The sequence below is a fragment of the Saccostrea echinata genome, unplaced genomic scaffold (genome assembly GCF_033153115.1).
Source record: "Saccostrea echinata isolate AGI-Se365-2 ecotype Australia unplaced genomic scaffold, CSIRO_AGI_Sech_v1 ptg000028l, whole genome shotgun sequence".
NCBI lineage: Eukaryota > Metazoa > Mollusca > Bivalvia > Ostreida > Ostreidae > Saccostrea > Saccostrea echinata.
The window spans coordinates 16,574,936-16,599,289 of NW_026889777.1; the positions used below are offsets into that span (position 1 = coordinate 16,574,936).

The 24,354-nt window shown below is 33.6% G+C and overlaps 2 protein-coding genes across 2 annotated transcripts; one reads left to right on the forward strand and one right to left on the reverse strand.

The window, feature by feature from the left end:
* Nucleotides 1-1,357: 1,357 nt before the first annotated feature.
* On the reverse strand, nt 1,358-14,874 carry LOC133193574 (lanC-like protein 2; the record flags this gene model as incomplete). The annotated part of the gene is made up of 8 exons (XM_061329536.1): nt 1,358-1,542; nt 2,994-3,066; nt 5,738-5,914; nt 6,324-6,509; nt 7,592-7,735; nt 7,930-8,071; nt 12,993-13,209; nt 14,760-14,874. Coding segments are annotated over 8 exons (1,134 nt in total), but the record flags the coding sequence as incomplete, so codon positions are not given.
* A 3,675-nt stretch (nt 14,875-18,549) lies between these two features.
* LOC133193830 (uncharacterized) lies at nt 18,550-24,289 on the forward strand. Its single transcript, XM_061329760.1, has 3 exons — nt 18,550-18,757; nt 22,000-22,183; nt 23,644-24,289. Exons 1-3 carry the CDS (start codon nt 18,557-18,559, stop codon nt 23,754-23,756), a joined length of 498 nt encoding a protein of 165 aa, XP_061185744.1. The 5' UTR covers nt 18,550-18,556; the 3' UTR covers nt 23,757-24,289.
* Nucleotides 24,290-24,354: the final 65 nt, after the last annotated feature.

Consider the following 24,354-nt stretch of genomic DNA (forward strand, 5'->3'; position numbering starts at 1 on the left):
GAATTGTTTAGAAAAGCTCAGTGCTAGAGTTAAATCTCAAACTAACAGCATACAATGAAATATATGGAGATAACGAACAGTATTCAAGCTCAAAAGTCCATTTAACAATACAAAATAGGAGCAGAGCAAACACGGACCTCCAAACATCAGAGGTGGGATCAGGTGCCATGGAGGAGTGAGCATCCCCTGCCGACCGGTCACACCCGCCGTGTGTTCCTTGTCATGATCGGGAAATAACGGAAAAAACTGTCGACAATTCAGTGTGTAAATAATGGCCTAACAATTAGTATGAAAAACGTCAGTCAGCATTTGACTCAATGATAAATTGTATTTGCTGACAAGGTCATTGTATCGACCATAGAACTTGCGAAATGATGACTTTAAACGAGACTGCTGATATTCTTGTTTCATCAACTTGTTTGTCAATTATTTACTTCGTTTTAGAAATTGTACATACGTAGAGCATGCTCTTGCATATCGAATCAACTGAGAGATATAAACCCCGTATGCAGATGATGAAGGTATATTGCTGCATAAGTAAGGGAAGTTGACGATTGAAAAGTTAAAGTCATCACGTTTATCATAAAGGTTGATTGTTAGATTACCATTAACGTCTTTTTCAAGTAAAATATCCAAATATGAAACAGATGTTTCAGACTCTGTGGTATCTTTTATCTCAAGCTCACCGGGATATATCGTATCGACCTAAGAATGGAATTTACCATTGTTAATTGACAATACGTCGTCGATATATCTAAATGTCGAGTTGAAGGCCACAGCAAGTGTTTTCTTCTTTTCACGTATAAGATTTTGGACAAATTCTGCTTCATGTTAATACAAAAATAGTTCTGCTAATAACTGGGCGCAATTGGTACCCATAGAAATTCCAATACATTGTTGGAAGACCTGATCACCAAAACCCACATAGACATTGTCAATGAGAAACTCAAGCATCTTTTTAATGTCAACTTCAGAGTACTTGTGTGTACAATCAGAATGTATTTTAACAAAATAATTTTGCAAATAACCAATGACAAGGTAAGTAAATTAACGAGTTCCATTTTTATTGAAAACGCAGCTGTCAATGATATCAAAAAGCCTGGACTTTAATTTATCGTGGGGAATGGTTGTGTAAGAAGTTGAAAAGTTTTTAAGCTGTTGATTTTGGTAAAATCTTGTGATTTCAAATTTTCAAAAAGTTCCTTGGAACAAATAAAGAAATAGATAAATAAATAGATAAATACATTGTTACTCATCATTTTTCCCAACATTGTGAATTTGAAAATACAGTTCATTTTGGTCAGATTTTCCAATTACAACATGTAAAATAAAAAAAAAAAGAAAAAAAAAACCATAATACCTTTTCATTCTTTATTTTTCAACGATTGAAGTGAATGTGAAACATATAACAAAATGTAAAATGAAGAAAAATTCAAGATAGTTTGACTTGTCCTTTTTATCATTAGGTCAACTCAAATGCCGGAAAATAAGCATTTTCTGGATTCAAAATGTCAGACAAGAAATAAGTTGCCCCGGCCATACCTGAAAGAGATGAGACAAAAAATCATTTTTTTTTATTTTTCTATTGGCACCTGTATGACAGACATACATACGTCAAATTATCACTACAAATTATCACATTATTACATTCGTGTAACACGATGGAAAGTGTGTTTACTTTTGACCTTTAAAACAGCTTGTTTTTATCTCTTTTTGTACTGAAATAAATGATAGCCATAAATGGTCATACACAGTTTGAGGATCTATATGAGCTGTGGAAGTTAATTGTATTTTCTAAAAGGAAGAATGACAAAAATGAGTCTTATAATTAATGCAAGTTAAATTGTGAAAATATCCTAAATGACACATAAATACGTAAATGGCAGTAATGGAATGTTTACAAACAGCCTTTAATTGCAGTTCTACATGCTATTTTTTTCAAGACTTCAATATCAAGAAGGGATCAAACTATTTAAAAAAAACATCTTTCACATTTTAGTATCAGAAGGGGAAGGAAATGCATATTCAAAATGAAACAAAAACAAATATGTGTTTAGATCACAACATCCATGAATGAAATGAAACTGTACATTTTTTTTTATAATGAAAGGCACAAGAAAGCAGAACATTTTCTTTTTTTTTTTTCATTATCAACCTGACTGAAATTTGCAAACTTATTTAACCTTCTCCAAACGGAAACGGAGATTTATGATCACCGACTGTAAAATCGTATATTTTCGTTGGGTCAAATTTTTGTGATCTGAAGAAAAAAAATGTGGGTTTGTGAGGATTTAATTCCGTAGATGACGAATTGTTGAGTAGATATGTGACATTTTACATATCATGGAGGTCATTAATTCGAGGGTCTTTTCATACATCAGAAACGAGAATTAAATCCCCACGAAAAGTAGTGATTTCACATTTAGTATTCATGATAACTTATTTTAGTATCCATGATCAGTTTGGTGTCCATGTTCACTTTGATCACCTTTTTTAGCATTTCTGACATTTTTAGCAAAAATGGTCACTTATTTAGTATTTATCATGAGTGCTCACTTGCAGGAACGCAAGAACACATATGGTCAAGTTACTAGATTCTCAGAAAACTTTGCAGTTAAGAGAAAATGTAAAAGCACTCTGTATCACCATACATGTAAATTTGCCCCGTCTAACTCATCTACAGTGGAGGAGTGTCTTTCAATGTTTTTCATATTGCATGTATTACTTTGTCTTCACAGTGTACTCATGATAACCATCAGAGAAAAAAATATTGGTTGTCTGGTTATCTATATCTACGTTTTTTCCCTACAATAACTTCTATTCTCTTCAGGGTTCACTTACCTTCAAAGACAGAATGTGGTGTGTCTGGTTTTTCCCTATGAATACTTTCACTCTCTTCAAAGTTCACTTACCTTCAACAAAAGAAAATGGGATGGGGTTTCTTTCACTTTAAATTCATGTTTTCCCCCTATGTCTCTTCACAGTTCACTTACCTTCAAAGAGAGAATATGGATTGTCTGGAATTCTACATCCATGTTTTCCAAAATCACAGCACCACTCCGCAAACTGAAATACAAAATGTCCAAACTGTCACGGGAAAATATACAACAGGTCTAAAGTCAAATTTAATTTGACAATGGGCCTTATGGCCACCTGCAATGTAATGAGCACCTTTTTTTGACACTGACAAACTGTGAAATAACTTATTTTCATTTAGGAGTTTAATATTCGTTGTTTTCATGGTTTGAAGAAACCAATGTAATCATGTTCCCAATGAAATGTTCAAATCCCATACTGCAGTACAAAGTTTCTCCTTTATCCACGAAATCAAACCCTCTAGAACCAGTCATTTTTCCTAGAACCACGAAAATTTGACACCCCCTTCCCCAAATAAGTGATTACAGTGTATACAGTTGTCACATCAACTGCTTTTCAGACATATGAATATGGAGAGGCAGACTTCTTCTTTTTCTACCCTTTAACCCCCAGTCCTCCAACTTTTTTTCTTCTTTTCTCAAAAAAGAGCGAAATTATGCATTACTTCTGAATATTATCTATTGGAAAAATTTGCCCTATGACAGCAAAAATATGAAAACAAGAGGCCCATGGGCCAAAACATTCCCTTGAGTTAGTTGGTTCTTCAAGAAATTTTTAAAATGTTTTTTTCACAAAAAAAAATTGTGACACAATTTTAGGGCCTCATCCTAACTCCAAGAGTATTTGAATCCACATGCCATATCAGTATGACTTTACATGGACTTGCAGTTATGGAGAAGAAATTTCTTGTCCTGTACACTTGCATTGTGTAAAATTTTAGCCCCCTCTCACAAGGGTCCACAGTTTGAAAAGAAGCTTTCACATAAGTTTCTCTTTCCTGGTCCAGTGGCTCTTGAAAAGAATTTTTTAAAACTTTTTAAAAGATTTCTCCTATATATTTCAATGTAAAAATTCCATCCACTATTGTGACCCTCCAACTTACTCCTGGGGGAGTAATTTGAACAATATAGAATCTACCCTTCTTCAGGAAGCTTCCACATAAGTTTCATCTTTTCTTGCCCAGTGGTTCCTAAAAAGGAGATTTTTAAAGATTTCTCCTATACATTTCAATGTATAAACTTCCATCCCCCATTGTAGTCCCACCTTACCCCAGGGGTCATGAATCGAACAATTTAGATTCTTCAATAGTTTCATCTTTTCTGGTCCAGTAGTAGCCAAGAAATGAAATATGCCTGAAATGTTTTTGTCCCCCACATTCACTGAAAGTGGGGAATATTTATTTGGGTCTGTCTGTAACACTTTCATTTCCGTGCGATATCTTGAGAAGCCTTTGAGCTTTAGCAATGAAATCATACATAACAATTCCTTATAGCCCAAAGAAGACCTTTATTGATTTTGAGGTCAAAAGGTCAAAGGTCAAGGACATCAATTCATAAATTCTATCTGTTTTAACACTCGTTTTAGTGCAATATCTCGAGAAGCCTTTGAGCTTTTGGAATGAAATTTTACATAACAACTCCCTGTGGCCTAAGGAAGACCCCTGTAAATTTTTAGGTGAAAGTTCAAGGTCGTAAATTCATACATTCTGTCTGTGTGTAACACTTTCATTTCCGGGCAATATCTCAAGAAGCTTCTGAGCTTTTTGCAATGAAATTTTATACCATAACTCACAATGGCCACCTCCGCCTATCTCAAAGTGTCCCACCCGTTTTTTTTTATTTTGGTCATTTTTTTTTTAAGTCAATTGGAAATTTGATGGCATTGATCACGCTCAAAGATTTAGAGTTACTCCCAATTTGTATTAGAAGTTGCATGGCACCATTTTTAGCACAGGAGCATGTGGAGAGTTATTACATATAATACATGTTGTTGTCTTTATATTCTAATTACATCTATTAAAACTGTTTAGCAAAGGCTAAATTAGACATCATGTGTTGTGTAAAATTTTGACAATATTGAACCTAAATATATACATGTATATGTAACCTTCTGTTTGCATTTGATTTGTATCAGTGTCAAGTGAATTTCTGGTCTAGGGGTATGATTCTTGCATTGAATGTGAGAGGGGTTCAAATCCCGGACGATACCATATTTCATAAAATACCATACTTCTCATAAAATCATTACAGTGTGATAAATACTTTATATAAAAAGAATCTTCTGTACACATTTTAAAGAATAAGCAATCTAATCTATATTGTCATTATTGGCATTTTTTATGTGTTTTAGTATATACATCTAATAACTCTGCAAATCCAGGGGGGAGGTCTGACCCCCCTCTCCTAGATCTGCGCATGCTCTCCTTTTTTTCCTTAAGCGGGGGACACAAATTCTCTGAATTAGCTTGTTCATCTAGCTGCAGATTGGCTTTTAGTGAATGATCATTGGATATCTTGAAGTACTTTCTCAGTCCCATCAAGTTCAAGATAATGAGGACTGAATGAATCCTTTTCGCAGTCTCCCACCCCCAACTACCTTAAAGCTGATACTGGTATAGGTACAGTTTTTCTTTGGTCAGATTGTACATCATATACCTTTAAAGCCTTAAGAAAGTACAGTAATGCTGTTTTTCTCCTGTTAAATTATGAATAACTTAATACTTTAATTCAACATACCCTTCATATCATCATTGAACACATAACAGGTATTTGAGTTATTGGTTTTTGAGATACCAAAGTTCAACTGTACCTTTACAGTTTCTAGGAAGTAGAGTTTTTCCTCCCGTTACATCATGACATACCTTTATAGCCCTGTGTAGGTAGATTGTTTCTCCTGTCAGTTTATACATGGCTAGGAAGGCATAACCATTTCCTGCAGTTCCATGACACAAGCCATAACCTTTCTTCAGGAGTCCGTGTGACCAGATGACATCTGCACAGCGTTTAGCAGCTTCTAAATACTTACTGTCAGAATATCTCTACAAAAAATAATGCCTTATCAAATTCACATCTTTTCATACAAAGTCAAAAACTATTATTTCAAAAATTTTCAGTGAAAACATCCCTGAGAAATCTGAACCATTTGTTGAGTTACTCATTTCTCATAGCTTCTTGTAACTGAGTGTAAACATTTCATTCATTAAAGCACAGTTGCAGTTCATTATCAAATGTCTTTGTTTGACTAGCTTTGTAAGCTTAAATAAACATGTAAATCCATCAAGGGGCTCTGTTTAACTATAACTGTTGGCCTGAATGAACTTTTAGATCTCTGTGTAACTAACCTTGTAAGTCTGAATAAACATGTAGATCCACCTATGAACTCTGTTTAACTACACTTGTTAGCCTGAATGCACTTGTAGATCCACCTAGAGGCTCTGTTTAACTAACCTTGTAAGCCTGAATAAACATGTAGATCCACCCAGGGGCTCCGTGACACCAGTGGACAAGCTTGTCTCCAGTGCTGCTGCCAAGGGAAGAGGGAGTGTTTCCTGAAGGAAACTGGAGAGACAGCATAAAGTCCACAGAGGGCCTCACCAGGGAATCAATCTCAGATTGTAGGTCTGCATCCTTAATCTGATCAAAAAGAGAAAACTATTCTATAATGAAGTAAACAGGGGGGCTCATTAAAGAGTGTATCTATGCCTGGAGGCCTGATACTTAATCTGATAATACAAAAAGATAAATCAAATCTTCAAATCTGTAATGAAGTCCACATAGGGTTTCAATGAGAAGCCACCTCAGCATGGAGGGGTGGATCTTTAATCTGCGAAAAAAATGAACATAATTACAGAGTGTATCTGTAGTGCTTTCTACAGAGGGCTTCACAAAGGATCCTCCACATCAAAGAGGGCCTGACGAAGGATCCTCCAGCTTGGACAGAGTGGGGGGTGGGGGGTTGGGTTGGATCCCTTATGTAATATTAAAGCCATTCAGATTTTTTTGTGTTTAGTGTCTGTGTGCACCTTGTGTTTTTCCACCCCGTATAAGAAAAAACAAACAAAATCAGAAGTCCTGAACTTAGTTCTTTTGGTTGAAATCTTTGAGTTCTGTCAATTTCTCTAAACATTTAATGTGTACAATATGTCATAGTAAGTGTATTTTCAGTATTTATTTCTTGATTTTGCTACAGAATACAACTTTGTTTAAAACAGATTTATAAAATCAATTCTGTTGAATGACATCATTTTTATGACTTTAAAGTCTGTGTATTATTTTTTGACTAGTGTGTTTTTTGCAAATTGCTAGGTAGGCTTTTGAATGATGGGTGGATGCAAACAGAGAAAAAACATGGAATGGCCTGATAAAAAACACAGACTTATTAATTCTATCTTCTTGGGAAAAAGCCTTCATAACTTATAACAATAAACACTCTTAACCAGATAACAGTAAGTACCACAAATGTATCAATAATGAAGGAGTGTCTCATTTTATTGATGGAGATCAAATTAATAAATTAAAGTCATTGGTGAAAGCTGATATGCTTAAGATATCAAATACAATAATTATTTTCCATTTATAGTAAATACATCTCCCAAATCTTATAATTTAGGTATACCTCTATACAACTTAGTATACAAGTCAAATGATTCTCAACATTATATGGTTACATGTAAGATATAAATAAAATCAGAACACAGAATCTATGATAAACGTACTTGAAACAATATATAAAGGATACCAGCCAATCCATGAGCTGCTCCTAAGTAGTATTTTTCATGCCACTGGTACATCAGGGGATGTCTGAAGCCTTCCTGTTTGGCTAAATCTTTACCAGACTCTAGCACAGTCCTTGTCAACCTCTGAAACGGAATAAACTGTAGACTGTACACTTTTATTCACCATCATGATTTTATTTTTGTATGACAACAAAATATTTCCAGTCTTTATTAAGGGGTTTATATAACGTCTCAAGAAGCTTTGTTTGAATTAATTAAAACAAGATTGAAGATGCCGATGTACATTTTTATCACACCCTCTGACTGTTTAGAATTACCTTTAAAAGAGCTTTATCAATGACATCTTCACCCAGCTTCTTTTGTACAAACAGGAGGGAATAAATATACCCCACTCTGCCATATAGAAGCTCATCAGGTAAGTGTTTGTCTGCTAAAACAACTTCACCCAGATCTGTCAACCTGATTAAAAATCATAACACATACATTGTTACTTTATAACATCCGCATTTAAATTTCTTTAATATGAATATGGATCTTCATCATGAATATTTCACTTGAGTTATACGAACTTTTACAATTCAATGTGAATTTTATACCTTTCTAGCTTCCTTTTGCTGTTTGTACAGTTAAACTTAATTTAGTATTTTGAATATCATGGATATCTGGAAATGAGTCAAAATTCCCCACAATTTCCTTTTTATGTTCTTTAACAATGATATTTTGAATCATGGTTATTTCAAAGGTTTTTTTATTGGGGGGGGGGGGGGGGGGCTGGACTCGAAATACTGAGATTTGACTGTACATGTATATCTAATTATATAGCTAAGCTCAAAGGCATTTAAAGATATCGCCCAGAAACGAAAGTGTTATACATAAAGTGAATGTATAAATTTATGACCTTGACCTTTTGACCTCAAAATCAAAGGAGTTTTCTTAAGGCCATAGGGGTAGTGATATAAAATTTTATTGAAGAAAGCTAAAAGAAAACTAAAGTTATCATCTGGAAAAATTTATTTGTAATGTATGATTTGATGACCTTGACCTTTGGCCTTTTCATCTAAAAATCAATAGGGGTGATCTATAGGGAGGTGTGATATATTTATAATAAATTTTCATTGCAAAAGGTCAAAGGTTTCTTGAGATACTGTCTTGAAATGAGTGTAGAGACAGACAGAATGACAGATGGACAGACAGACAGCTAGACAGACAGACTAGAATAATAATCCCCCACCTTCAGTGAAAGTGGGGGACAAATATGGACAATAATACCCAGTAAATGAACATGATAAAAGTTACACATTCCCTTTCAAATGACTTTAAGTCAATTTAACTTAGGCTTGAGAAAGGTTTAGAGAGGATTAATTTGATACTATGCATAGAAAAGTGTGTTAAAATTTATTCAACTTATACATATTTTATGATTTTTGCACCATAGTAGTGCATGGGTATGAACAATTTGAGAGGGTGAAAAAAAATCCAATAGCAGTGAAATAAATGATATATTCCTGTAAAATATATCTCATTCAGCTAAAAATTTATCAATGTATGTTTCACTATAGAAAGAGAAAAGATACATGTACATTGTAATTTGAAAGCAGCATTTAAAACATTGATGCACATCTGCCAATTATTATTAAATGTTATGCATGTCTATTAAAATCATAAAATGAAAGTGTCTATCATGTTCAACAATATTTTTCTTTTTTCCTTTTTTTCACGTGTTACATTAAGTAACACTGAATAGTAAATAAATGGCAAAGCCACAATACAAGACTGTATTTGACAACTATGAGATTTTTTTATTAAAAAGGCAGATTTTCCCTAGATTTTCTGTTAACCAATCAGAAACAATTAATATACTATGTAAGATTTAAAAGAATTTTAGTAATACCCGCTTGCATATAAGAATTGCCATGTTTACCATATACAATGTATTTTTAAATGATATGAGGAAAATTTGACACTGTAGGAAGAGCAATAATTCATTATCACTGCATAAAATCAAAAATGAGAGATAAATATGAAAATAATATTTAGTGTCATCATGGTCATGCATATTAAATTCATATTACACTGTAGAAAATGTAATGAAGTGTTGCTTTTGAAGTCGGAATTTTTGATAAAATAATAATTATGTAAAATAACTTACAAAAATATTGGCAAAAGACAATAAAGTCAATGTTTGTGACATATCATGGTTATGAATGAATTGACCATTTATTGGTCCTCATTACTATAAAACTATGGTAAATAAATTATCTGACACATTGGAATTTCTTTCTTGGGAAGTTATCTCTCTTACAGTGATTGTTGACAATATACACAAACAACCATGTTACACTAACGATTCCTCATGATTAACAAACAATTAAACCTGTGACAAGAAAGATTTTCACACACATGATTCTACACGTTACATGTATACAATCAAAATTGCTAACACAAATGCATAATTCTTCATGCAAAATACTTAAAAATGTTTAGGAATGGATATTTTTTCGAAAGGAAAAAAAGATTAAATACAGTTGAACTTCAGTATCTCGAACACTGATATCTCAAATACCATGGATATGTCGATGAGATTTGGAAGTACCAATCCCTTATTTCTTTAAGTATTTTACCCTGGATATCTTGAACCCTCCGTCATCTCGAAGTATTTTTTCGGTCCCTTCGGGTTCAAGATAACAAGATTGGACCGTATTTATTTTAGATAAAAAATAATTATTTATATGATTCACCAACATAAGAAAACTGGGAAAATATTTAGAAATGGAAATTTTGGAAACTAAATGACTTATTTAGTTATTTTAGATTACAAATAATTATTTAATTCACCAAGTTATTAAAAAGAAAAATGGAATTATTTTATCTGCTCGATATGTCAAAGTGTAATTTATGATCGATTGCCACATATGGTCAGATGATATAAGTGGTCTGTGAGTTTTGATTCTATTTGGACTTTATGATGCAGTATATGGATGATAAGATTGAAAAATAATAATATAGGATGATTTTGGCATTAAAAATAAAAATGAATTCAAAGTATATCCCTCTTTTTATTTGTGCATCTATAAAATCAGCCATGTTTTTTTTGAAGAAACACTTCATTCATTTGCATAATTTATAAAAATGAAATAAGTATATCAATGATAGAAATAACCCCATCAATTATGTCATATATATTCGCCGACTTAATAATGAATAATAAATGCTAGCATTGGAATTTGTTTGATTTTTTGTAAAGATATATTTTTTGATGTATTGATATAGAAATATCTATACCACGGTTAGCAGTTAAAATATAAATATTTACATTTGCTGTGTTCTTCTACAAAGCCAACTGTGATTTTTGTGTATACTCACGTTTAGAAATATACACAGAGAAACTTGCGCTAAAGTGATGTCACAATAAGGCTACAGAGACCTTAATAAAAATGTAATGATATAGGGCAGCTAGAAATTCAAATATTGAGTATATTTTGATGTTTCTAAATATGTAAAATGTAAATAAGGAATGTTTTTATATTTAGTGTGAATTATTGGTGTGTCACAGCCTTATATATGTGGTAAAATACAACACAACACGACTGCTGGGTTCGATGTTTATATATAATATATATTCTACGATTGTGGAATTTTATAATATAGAAGGAAGGGTGACCTGAAATATAACAACAGGTATTAAATATCTCTCGCCTCACTCACACTTTTACGCGGATCATAATTTAAATTTTATAAATTTGGAGAATTTATAAAATACTTGATTGAAATAAAATGATCAAATAGATATTGAATAGTAATTGAATCCTTAGAAATAATTTACCAGTTATTTCTTACCGTAAATCCTAGACAAAGTTCACAATTATCGTGAGATAAAGTTGTGTTGGGGAGAGAGAGCGTCTTCTCTCCCCAAAGTCTTAGGTTGGAGTGCTTTTGTTTAACAGTTTTCTTACTTTTCTTGGTCTTATCATTTGTAAGACAGTCATCATCTGACAAGAACATAAAAGGTAACAGTAAGTTTCTGTGAAGTAATCTTACTGATCCTTTGCCAGATGACTTCTGTACTTTATAAACAGGAATGTCACTATCGGGAATATCTAACACAACATATGGATCTTTTTCCCATTTATCAGATAGTTTACTTTTTCCAGTCTTTACTAAAAGACGAACTAGAACCCTGTCTCCGATCTCTAACTTTGAGAATCGGACTCTATTATCATAGTTCTCTTTGTGTCTTGTAGTATTTTTTTCGACATTAGATCTTGCGACATTATAAGCAAAGTTTAATCTTTTCTTCAATTTGTCAACATACGTTTGATGACTAACTGGCTTATCAGACATTTCTGAAGGATCTAAATTTAAAAATGCATCAATGGCCAACTTTGGATGCCAACCAAACATTAAATAATGTGGAGAAAAACCAGTTGTTTCTTGTTTGGTTGCATTATAAGCATGAACCAACGGTAAAATATAAGATTTCCAATCATCTTTCTTGTAATTTTCTAAAGTTCCCAACATTTTAAGTAAAGTTTGGTTAAAACGTTCAATTAGACCATTACCCATGGGGTGACAATGGCGCCCAACGTGATTAATATTTTCTACACTGGAATTTTCATTTTTTCATAAAGTTTAAAGGGTGATTCGTATTTATACCATCGTTGGAGTTCTTCATTTGTTCATCATTTTAAAAATGTCCTTTGATTGCTGTTATTTAATACTCAATTCAAATGTGTCTTCATCTGTTCATCTGTTATATTGAATTGGACCCGCTCGAGCAGAACTGAACACTGATCACCAATGATTCAATACTTCATTCATCGTGCGTGACTTTTACAGTTGTTACTATATATACACCGATAGGCCTGCTGTGTAAATCACACAGACTTGCACGTAGGCATGTTTTTCATAAAGTGCTAGCATGCTTCATGAAATATGCCTACGTGACAAGTCTGTGTGATTTACCTACCAATAACTCACACAAAACTTAAAAACATTCCTTAATTAACATCAGTAAAAAGAATTGTAAAATACTTGAATACTTTTCATCATTAAAAGTTATGCTATTTTAAGAGAAAACATTTTATTTCCATTAAAAACAAGACAAGCGAAATGTTTGTTTTACTAATAACATTCTGATAAAAACTGTCAAAAACAAAATTTGCACATTTCTTAACGCTGATCATGCACTATTAAAACTGCAAAGGATTGAGCCTGATTCACACACGATCTCTCATGTTACACAAATGATTGCGTACATTTCACGAACGATTCTACATGACAATAACGTTGCAGCCACTGTATCAGAGGGTCATTCCAGCCAAAGATACTTCTGAAATATCTTTTGAACTGCATTTGAGCTACATTTAAGATTCTGCAATACCTTTTGAGATATATCTGAGATTCTGAGTGACGGCCGAGAAGTGAGTAGATTACAGTGGCCAGAGCTAGTGGTCCAGCATCACCACACAGAAAGGTCTGTCTCCTTCCTATCAGATGACCAAGGTGCCCCCTAATGTAATCCAGTGATGTGTGGAGAAATGAGTGATCTCCCTTGTTAGGACTGATTTCATACAGATGAAGGTAAAGTAAAGCAATTCCTGTAAAATATACAAAAGCACAATGACATAGTATTATATATGATAATTGCTATTTTTCTTTTATTTTATGTCAGAAAGTATAAATTTCAATCAGGTATGCCAGACATGTTACATGATTTGTTTGTTTGTTTGTTTGTATATTGTTTAACGTCCCTCTCGAGAATTTTTCACTCATATGGAGACGCCACCACTTGCCGGTGGAGGGCTGCAAATTTTGTCCTATACTCGGCACTTAAGGCCATTGAGCAGTGAGGGATCTTTTTCGTGCCAGCACCTACTGCGACACAGGACCTCTGTTTATAGAGTCTCATCCAAAGGACCGATCTCCACGTCCCACAGTAGGATTCGAACCCGCAACGTAAGGATCAACTCCTTACTCCGCCACTCTAGAGCAGACTCTAACCATTACCCCATGAGGGCGACCATGTTATATGAAGTAAATCATATACATATTTCATAGGAGTATAAAGGACTTTATTTTAAATTTATAAAATAGAGTAATATCTCTCTTATCAGGAATAGTAACGATAAACTAAGAAAATTATTATAAAGGGGGTTGATTTCACCATCAAAATAAGTCAGTTGAGTAAAATATATATCTCAGTAGCTTTTCTTTATATCTTTGTCAAATTAAAATTATTACACACAAAAAAAAAAAAAAACTCGACAAGTTTTGCAAATTGTGGCTGTCTGGATATTTTTTTTCTTCATTTATTTAGTCCACAATTACAGACATATATATTTTTAGCTCCATGTAATAAACTTAAATTTCATTTACTTTTGCTATTTTGAAAAAAAAAAATCAATGTTGTATCAACAGTATATTGTGTATGTCCTTCTCGAAATTAAAATCATTTAGAAATATGACTATATTGAATATGTGTGAATGTGTGTATCTAGTCATTACCTTACTCAGGGGCATACTTATTCTTAAAATTTAACTAAAACTGATTCCTAATAACATAGACAGCATGCAGACAGACAGACCCACAATCAAAATGTAACAGAGAGAAAATTGATGGACCAGACCAGGGAGAGAGATCAGACCTGCCTGACCACCACATTAAATAAGTAAACATAAAACTTCTGTCTAACCGTATTAGTTGAGGTATACTTATCAGATGAATTGATTAAACTTATAGCTAAATCATGTTAATAGTTACATCCACTGAATTTTATCTCCTTTATTTCTTATGAAAACCACGGTAATTTATCAATACTTTAACGCTGCTAAGCATTAAGCCACATAAGTTTCTGTGCATTGGCTCTTACAGCATTAATCAATGAAACAAACAATGATATACAAATCAATAATACAATACTTAACATACTTATAAATCTAATTCATATGATTATTTATATAAATCATGTAAATATAAACAATAAAATATCTTTCTTTCTTAATTAACAGATTAATACAGGAATTAACAATGCAGTTATTGCAGATTGCAGCAACACCTTCAACATTAATCCCCAAACTTACAGCCAAGGAAAGACATTTTATTGCTTAAATGACAGACAGTTAACAAAGGAAAACAAATCAACCTGACCTGCTGATCCTGTGTAGACTGAGTAATCGTCCTTATCTTCAGACTGTATTCCTCTTTTCACCTTCTCAAGCAATTCCTGGTATCTTTTCTTGAATTTCTCTTTACAGGGGTCAATCAATTGTTAAATAAATAAATAATTTATAATAATATGTTATCTACACTTTTGCATATCTAGTTTCCCTAATGAAAACAATTGAAATAATTCTGGGTTTGCATATTTTGGGAAAAAGATATTTATGAAAGCAATGAATTATGATGTGGTAATGGTGCAGATTTATTTGTTTGCCAGTGTGCAGGGAGATATATGTAAGATGGTATAATGTACCTAGGTTCAAAACCAGTTTGGTGTGTGACATTTTCTCCTTTCCTGTCACACAAATATACTCTCCAATCTCAGCACTTTGTAGCCCCTATCTAAGAGAAAAATCTTCCTGCAAGTGTTTCAAAGACAAATTACAAAATTTTTCTTGATTTCATGACACAGGATTGTGGTTAACTTTTGAAACTTTAGGGGCCATGTGGGCTCCTAACTTTTCAAATTTTACAGGCCCACAGTGTGATCCACAGGCCCACATTATATGTAAAAAAAAAAAATAACAACCAAAAATTCCTGATTTTTTTAACGATTTTTTTTTTTAAATTCCTGGTATCAATATATTTGTAGTATTTGAATTTTTGTCAGGTTTTCTCTTTTTTAAAAACTGAGATCCAATAATATGTTCATTACATTTTGTAGTGTTTAACCATACAACTGAAGCGTCTATGGTTTAACACTGGGGCATAATAAATAATAAATTGCATACAACCTGTGATGAAGTTTGATTCTGATCTTTTATTGTGTGCATTTGACATGATAATTCAAATTCATTCTACGACTACTCCTGATGGAGTGTCTGGCAACCATAGCCAATTGTTACATTTTCTATAAGAACAATCTCAAACGTTTGCTCTCGTATCATCAAATTTAACAGAGATTGCAAATTTGATCGCTTTGATAAAATCGCCATGTTTGATCAGTCATATGCATGTTTGACTAGTATGCTTGCATGTGACACAAATAATACAGGTTAGTAGAGCATTAATTTTCTTAAAACTGAATGTACATACAAATCTATAAAATGTGATTATGTTTCGGAAAAAATCATTCTCCATATGGGCGACCAGATTTTTTATATCCAATTGCCCACAGCAAATTTTACTCGCATTTGCGAGTGGGCGAGTGGTTATCCACAACCCTGTGACAGTCATACATGTATTCCATAACTACTAGAATGCTGAGAAAATCCTGCCATGGAGAAATTCTAATATTTGTACTCAAATAAGATATGGGTTTTCAGGGGTCTGAGTTTTCCTGATACCAGAATTATTACCAGATTTATTCAGGGCTGTACCTAAGACCCAGGGGCTGGTGTATTTCCCTGCCTATAGTGACATTATTCCCTGGATATTCTGGAAGTCGTCCTCAACCCCCTGTTAAGGAAGGATCCCCAGGACCCCTTCTACTTTTTTGATGTACCCTGCTATTTCAATACCACGGGACAACCCTGATTATTAATGATGTAAGAAAAAAAATATTGCAATTGCTCCATCCTCTCTAGTGGCCACATATATTAATAAGCAGATTCTTTTCTGTGATGAGAAAGTGTATAGTGTGTATATAGCCTACATCATACATGCACACATGTATTGAGTTTTTGTATGTTCCTTCAGTGATGATTCTATGAATTGGCCAAAATATCTGAAATATTTTGGGGGTCTAGGGGGTGCCAAAGTAAGGGCTTTATGGAGTCCTAAAAAGGTTTAAATGAGTGACAAATATTGAAGTTTGACAGTTTGTTCAACAACTGTTACATCCTAACCTGGCTGAATAAACCGCCACACCACTGAAAGGAAGTCTGAATCATCCTTACGTTTGTGTTTACCTTACTTGGAGATAAAACTAAACATCTGAATGATACAGACTAGAACAAAACACAGACTAAACAACTTGAATAAACTTCCTGGACAGAAACAGACATGGATCGATGCAAAATTAGAAAACACTGAAAACATCGGAAAACACTCGTTCATATTGGATTTTTGGATTCAAATTAGCAGAATTCCACTAAATATTGAAAACAGAATCATCACTGTTCCTTAAAGCACATAATGGATTTGGCCACATTAATCTTGCATGGTAAAAACCTTAACTTTATCCGGCAGTAAATTATATAACAGTACGCTTGGGTAATTACGTCAAGATTACAAGGAAGAACTTGAAAAGGGGAATACCTAACTTCTGCAGGTCTGATGAGTACATGTGTGATTTTGGGGGGCCTTTTTGATCCCCAAATCGAAGTCCCTGATCTTTTTTTAAATTAGTATTTCATTTTGATACAGAAACTGAGAATAATTTTTAGCCCTTTGTAATAAAAATTTATTCAATACATGTTGTGTACATTCAGGGACCTATATACTTAGTATATAGCCTTATAGGCTATGCTCGCGAAGCTCACTGGTGGGATTTATGTCTGTTTATTATATATTTGTTATATAATACAGGATTTTTGCATCCCTGATATGAACACAGGCACGCGCCCTGTATTACACACCCTGTATCAGCACCCTTTATTTTACCCTTTATCACACCCTTTATTACACCTTTCCGGAACATCTCTGTATTTTTCATTCGGAGTACCTCGGAACTTTTTCTATTTGTTAATGAAGTTTATTTAAATTGTAATTTTACTTCATCAGATATCTTATGCTATTCAAAATAATTATTTGTTTAATTTATAATTATTTCATTTCTTATCGCTGAATGCATTGCCTTTGGGAAAAAAATGAGAAACGGAAATTCAACAAAAACAGAACACATTCGATTATTTAAAAAATGGTAATTAATTTACAAGTTTATGTAAGATTTTTAGACACTATTTTCAAATATATAATAAAAACAACAATACATGACAAAATCTGTATCACACCCCATATCAACCCTCGACCAATATCAGCCCTCTGGCCTTCGGCCCTCGGGCTGATATTGGAGTCTCGGGTTGATATGGGGTGTGATACAGATTTTGCCATGTATTATTCTCTATTTATCATTTATTTTCACTTTATTGATAAAATTACCGACTCCTGTGGTTAAAGGTTCCCCGGTTGTGCATATCAACAAATCACAGGAGTTCGCAATTTTATCAATAAGGTCAATAGAAACACTCGATTGACCAAGCCATGAGCAATGCGTTGCTAACGCATAGCTCATGGCTTGGTCAATCGAGTGATTTTTATTGACTTTATTGATAAAATTGCGAACTCCTGTGAACAAATAAAGTTTGTGCATACCCCTTGTATGTCTACTTTAGCCTTCTACATTTTCTGTGTCATTTTGATCTAAAGTCCAATCTTTAAAAGGATTTTGAAAGCTTCTGCCTTCCATTTCAGAGATATAAATACATCATCCCCACAAATTTTTATTTTACTAATCAATCTCACGTAGGAAACGCTTCTCTCTCGATAAAATTGAAACCAAACTCAATGAATATGTAACAATCCGGAATTTGTGAAGCCTAAAAGCTATTCTATTCGTGACCCACTGTTCATATTTGCTTTTACCTTGACATTAAATACCAAAAGAGAAACATGGCATATGTACCTATAAGGAATTAACTCCATTTGTAATTTCTTATTCTATATCATAATGTAGGATCTCATTTGCTCCTCATTTGCACCCCTCTTTGCGCCTCATCATTAACATATCTAAATTTAGATTTTTATTTACATCTGCTCGCGTCCTCTTTTCACCGTGCAAGAAAATGGACCTTTTGGAAAACGTAATCAAGCTGGGAATATCTCCAGTTGAGAGTTTGCAAGTCCTCACGTGCATGTTCGCGGGGATTTTTGCCGGTTGTAGCCTTTACGTGGCTGTGGTTGAGGCCCCAAGCCGAGTCGATCTGCCTATACATTCTCTCTGGGAACAATGGGCCACCAGCTTCAAAAGGGGGGCAATATTTATAGTAAGTCAAAACTGAAAGTATTATTTAAAAAATAAATATGAGGTCTAAAATATAAATATATTAAAGTATTTTACTTTGATTAACAGATTATATTAAAGCAAAAAGTCATTATTATAATCAGATATTATTTAGTAAATTTTCAACTTAACTGTATATGTAAGACTCCAAAGTCCGATGGTGACTCCAAAGTCCGATGGTCTCGCCAAACCCCGATGGTTTGATGTCGGTACGGACGCCAAAGTCCGATGGTCACGCCAAAGTCCGATGGCTCGTTTCCTATGAGACGCGCTGCGCTAAAGTGCGATAGTCTGACACGCCAAAGTCCGATGGTGCGGAGAAACAATCAACGTTTATGACGTCACAATATTCCGACTTCAATCCTTGACGCCGTTGTCCTGCATTCAAAAGCCATCAGTTCAGTATTCGTCCTCGCATACAATTTTACTGATTTTGCTTATTGCTTGCACCCAGCAGATATTAGGGTTAGTCCTCGCACACCACTCGACTGATTAGGGTTAGTCCTTGCTTCGCACCAACCCGAGAGATTTAGGGTTTGTCCTCGCACCCTAGTCGAGTGTTAGGGTTAGTCTCGCATCCACCCAAGTTATCTAGGTTATAGTTGTTACACACTTTTCGAGCGATTAGGGTTAGTTTCGCACCTATCCGAGAGATTAGGGTTAGTTTTCGCATAATGATATTTATTTATACTTATTTTTAAGACCTTGGCATTGCGCGGCATTGCAGTTTGGCGCAGTAGTACTATGACGCCACAAACGTCAATTGTTTTTCCGCACCATCGGACTTTGGCGTGTCAAACCATCGGGGTTTGGCGCAGACCATCGGACTTTGGAGTCCCATCGCACATTGGAGTCCTACATGTATATATACAACTTCTACAGTGCAACTATATATGCTTGCAACCACCCTATAACCTCCCCTTAAGGAGATATGTTTACATATTATAGCTCAGTTTTGGATGAAAATTACCATCTTTGCATAAAGTGATTTCTGATAAAGACCAAATAATTTATATAATTTAATAATGATATAGACGTGTACTAGTCATTTAAGCTCTATACAATTTATACAATTATTGAATTATTGACTTACCCATTCTTTGCGCTATATATTTTGAGTCTAATGCAATTTGTTGTGATGGAAATGAATGTTTTTGTTGTTGTTTTGTTGTTTTTTTTTTTTTTTGGTGACATTTAAAGCAGAGAGTCATTACTCCTTATATATAATCTAATGAGTTCCTATTTAGTAACACTTGGCGGACTTAAAGGGGGTTGTGACCCGGCCCCAAGACCATAAACCGAGAACACACTTAAGTAAAAATTTCAAATCAATATAACTTTTGAAATAATTTTGATAATGGAACAAAATTTTAAGCACATGTCAGTATACACTGGAATATTATACAAACCTGCAATTTTTTAAGTATGTATGTTGAATAAAACTCAAGATATTCAAAATCAAAATTTTGACTTTTAAAGTCTGTTCTCAGTTTATGGTCTCTAGGCCTGATCCCCTTTTTGTGACCAAAAACTTAGTATAAAGATAAATCAATTTTTTGTCATTGAATGCATGTATATTGCTTTTAAATTTTAATGTATATAAAGTACATATATAATACATGTATCTAAAATAGCTGACAAATCTGTTCTTAAAAGGCCTTGGGGACTTCTCCGTAGACCAATAAGGGTTTTATTAATTCTGGATCCTCATGACCCCGGCCTGTTTGGTCCCCTTTTAAATAACTCTGGATTCGTGACTACTATAGATGCTTATGGAACGCCAAATTAACATATATTCAAATATTTGTACCTATCTTCAAATAATTGTACCTATCTTCAAATGAATTGTACCTATCTTCAAATGAATTGTACCTATCTTTAAATCAATTGTACCTATCTTCAAATGAATTAGAGATAGGTATAATTCAATTATACCTATCTTTAATTCATTTGAAGATAGGTACAATTGATTTGAAGATAGGTACAAATGCAATGAATTGAAGATAGGTATAATTGATTTAAAGATAGGTACAATTGAATTGAACCTATCTTTAATTACTAAGATATTGGCAATAATAACTACTCCCTTCATTATACGTCATTTCCGTTACGTCTACCGATCTCCGACACTTTCGGGGTACTCGAGCATATATATTTTTTCGCTCACTTATTGACATACATGTGTATTTTAATAAGTATATAATCCTTTTGCACATTTTAACATACCTTTATTTCTCCTTTCATCCTCGTTGCCGTCGCTCTGTATGCTCTGTGCGTTTCCCTCCATGTTCAATATTGTCTCCTAGGGAGCGTTCATTATTTTCAATAACACAAAACGAATTGAACATATGTATAATTGAATTGTACCTATCTTCAAATCCTTTGTGGATATGTTCTAATTGTACCTATCTTCAAATCAATTGTACCTATCTTCAAATCAATTGTACCTATCTTTTAATCAATTATACCTATCTTCAAATGAATTAGAGATAGGTATAATTCAATTGAACCTATCTTTAACTGAATTGAAGATAGGTGTAATTCCATTAAAGATAGGTATAATTTATTTGTACCTAGGTATAATTATTTAGAGATAGGTATAATTATTTACACCTATCTTCAATTCAATTGTATCTATCTTTAATTCAATTGTACCTATCTTCAATTCATTTGAAGATAGGTACAATTATTTGAAGATAGGTACAAATATTTGAATATATGTTAATTTGGCGTTCCATAGATGCTTCACGTTTTTCAATCTCAATGAAATGACTAGTAGTTTATATCGCCTTTACAATGTAAGAAGTTTGTTAAGGGATAAGGTTTTTAGAAGCTTCATCATTATTGTTTGTGCCCTGTATTTCTTTACAGAGTTCATAATGGCGTCTATATATATAGTTAGGTCAAGCATATCGTCTCAAAGTTGACGTGATAAAAACTGTATTATCCACACGTCTAAAAATTAGTGACTTTAAGGGGAAAAACAGACAAATTAATTTAGGAAAAACCCTGAAATTCCATAAAATCGCCAAAATGTTCCAAACTTGCGTTAATCTGGGGGGGGGGGGGGGGGGGGAGAACATTTTTTGACGTTTTAAATTGGCAAGTGAAGTGCAACTGTTTCCATGGGTCTTTAATGTTGTATATTTAATTATTTATCGTCATTAATGAATTGATCAGAATAATACCTAATTAATTGCTAAAATTAATATCTATATTTGACAGCCCATTCTGTCTCTGTGCATGGCTATGAGTTCCGGTGCTGTCTACTATTTAAGTTCCTCCTCGCCTGTCCGGACACTCTGGTTGGTCCCGGTCGGTTCATGCGTCTTCTCGGTCATCTACACAGCTATTGTCATGGGCCCAGAGATCAAAATTTTATTGGAGAAAGACGTCATCACAAAGAAAGGTATTGCAAATTCATCAGTAACATTGACTTCCAGAACCACTGACTATACAGATTTATTATATGATTGAATAATTCCCATCTCTCTGATTGGCTGAGATCCAACAATGTTAGAAAAATACTACGTTTTATCATATACTTAGTAATAAATACACCGATTCTGCGCTGTGCGATACGGATGACGTCACAATACCCCATATCAAGGACCGGTCCGAAAATCCATATCACGTATCGGACCGGCGGGCAAAAATCCATATCAAACCGGAAGTAACGTTTGTTTAAAGTTTAAAAGTTAATTAACTTGATTTTATTTAAATATACATGTAAAATAATTCTTTACCAACATCTGTGGACTTAATTTGTTTTCAAAGACCTAAAATTTGCTTTATTAGATTTTAAAGGAAAAGGTCATAAACACGCACGAAATATTCTTCAATGATTTTATGAACTCGCTTATTAAGTATTTTAAATATATGATAAATAGAATACTACATGCTGAAATCCATATCATATGTCATATCAGCCCTCGGGCCCCGTATCAGCCCTCGGGCTGATATGGGGCCACTCGGGCTGATATGACATATGTTATGAATTTTAGTATGTAATATTCTCTATATATTGACCTGCACGTGACCTTCCAGGTCAATATAAGGAATTATTTCCAGGTCAATATAAGGAATTATTTATTCTACATTGGACCAAAAATAGATAATCATATTAATAAAACAGTTATTGCTGTTTTTTGCGGTCAATACGATGATTTAGACACCTTCGAAATACCTTCGGGCTAGGTGAATATTGTACTCATCAGGTGTCTAAATCATCGTACTGACCTTAAAAAAACAGCAATAATTGTATAATATGTATTCATATTCACGTCACACGAACGTCAGTGCATATACAGTATCTGTACATTTCAAATACGCTTCGTACATGTATTGTCGGTGAATATACAATAAATATGTTAGCCTAGGTTCATGCGCAGACCTAGCCGGGGTAAGGGGGCAGGACTTATATTTTCAAAGTTTTCAAAGTTTTGTAAAGTAAAATATGACCTTGGACCCCTCACCCACTCATCCACCCCTTAGAAAACACGGACTCCTGGTAAAATGGAAAGGAAGGAATGTTGTGAATCGAAGCCACTTTTTCAAGAATCACCACATTGTACCATTTAATTACTTACGGTTACCACCGCATATATACACTGAAACGGTAATAAGCAATTAAAAATATGCATGGATATGCGCGCATGTGTTTTAAGTTTTAATCACATAGACTTTTTATTTACATATATTTATATTTACATGTATAATAATTTGGATCTAAAGCTCTCTCTCTCTCTCTCTATTAGACCAGAGAATGATGAATATAATAATATTGTACTTGAAGGGAAAAAAAGCTATTGATGCATTTCTCATATGAAATATTTTACATTAAAGTTGGTATTCATCCCTAATTTGTAGGCAATGATTGGACAAAACAGGCGATTGCACGATGGGTCAGACGACATTACATCCGAGTGGTGGCGATCTTGATTACTTTCTTGGTGTCCGTCTTTGCTGCCGTGAAGTCCTAATACGCTCCTCACAGGAAGTGATTATAAATTTCGAGTGGACAGAATTTGTGCCTCCATCATTTTTATACAAACTGATTTTATTAATTGTATACTGATTAGGCATGGTGATTTGCATATGTTAATGATTGTCATATTTACTGCTATCATTTTTGGATAACTTTTAATTTATTTTTTATAACACATTATATCTTATATCATTACATTGTACCATGTTTGAGATACATGTGCATAATAATACATACAGTACATAGTTAGTGTATTTAGAAATTCTACATGTTCATAATTAAAATATTAAAGAACGAGGGCGCTTTTGATTGGCATTCGGCAGGAATCTGGGCGCACTTGAAAAGTGAAAATTTCATTGATCTGTCACACAAAATTTTAGCATTCTTTTGATATATCGGGTTCCTGTGAAATAGGAAATGGAAATATTTTCCCGATATTGTATTTTGATTTGCTAAAAAAGAACTTGCAAATTGGCTAGATGAGTTATTTGGTACGAAATGTTACATTTTCAAACACGTTTTTCTAAAAATTTGCTACCTCTGGGTCATCTCTCCATGGTTTTGAAACGTTATTTGTGTACATTTTAATTCAA

What these genes read in the sequence shown, in the direction of transcription:
- LOC133193830 (XM_061329760.1), top strand. Translation starts at nt 18,557, where the DNA reads ATGGACCTTTTGGAAAACGTAATCAAGCTGGGAATATCTCCAGTTGAG. An exon ending in AAAGGGGGGCAATATTTATA is followed by an intron (nt 18,758 to 21,999) that starts GTAAGTCAAAAC and finishes TATATTTGACAG; the next exon opens with CCCATTCTGTCTCTGTGCAT. An exon ending in AGACGTCATCACAAAGAAAG is followed by an intron (nt 22,184 to 23,643) that starts GTATTGCAAATT and finishes CCTAATTTGTAG; the next exon opens with GCAATGATTGGACAAAACAG.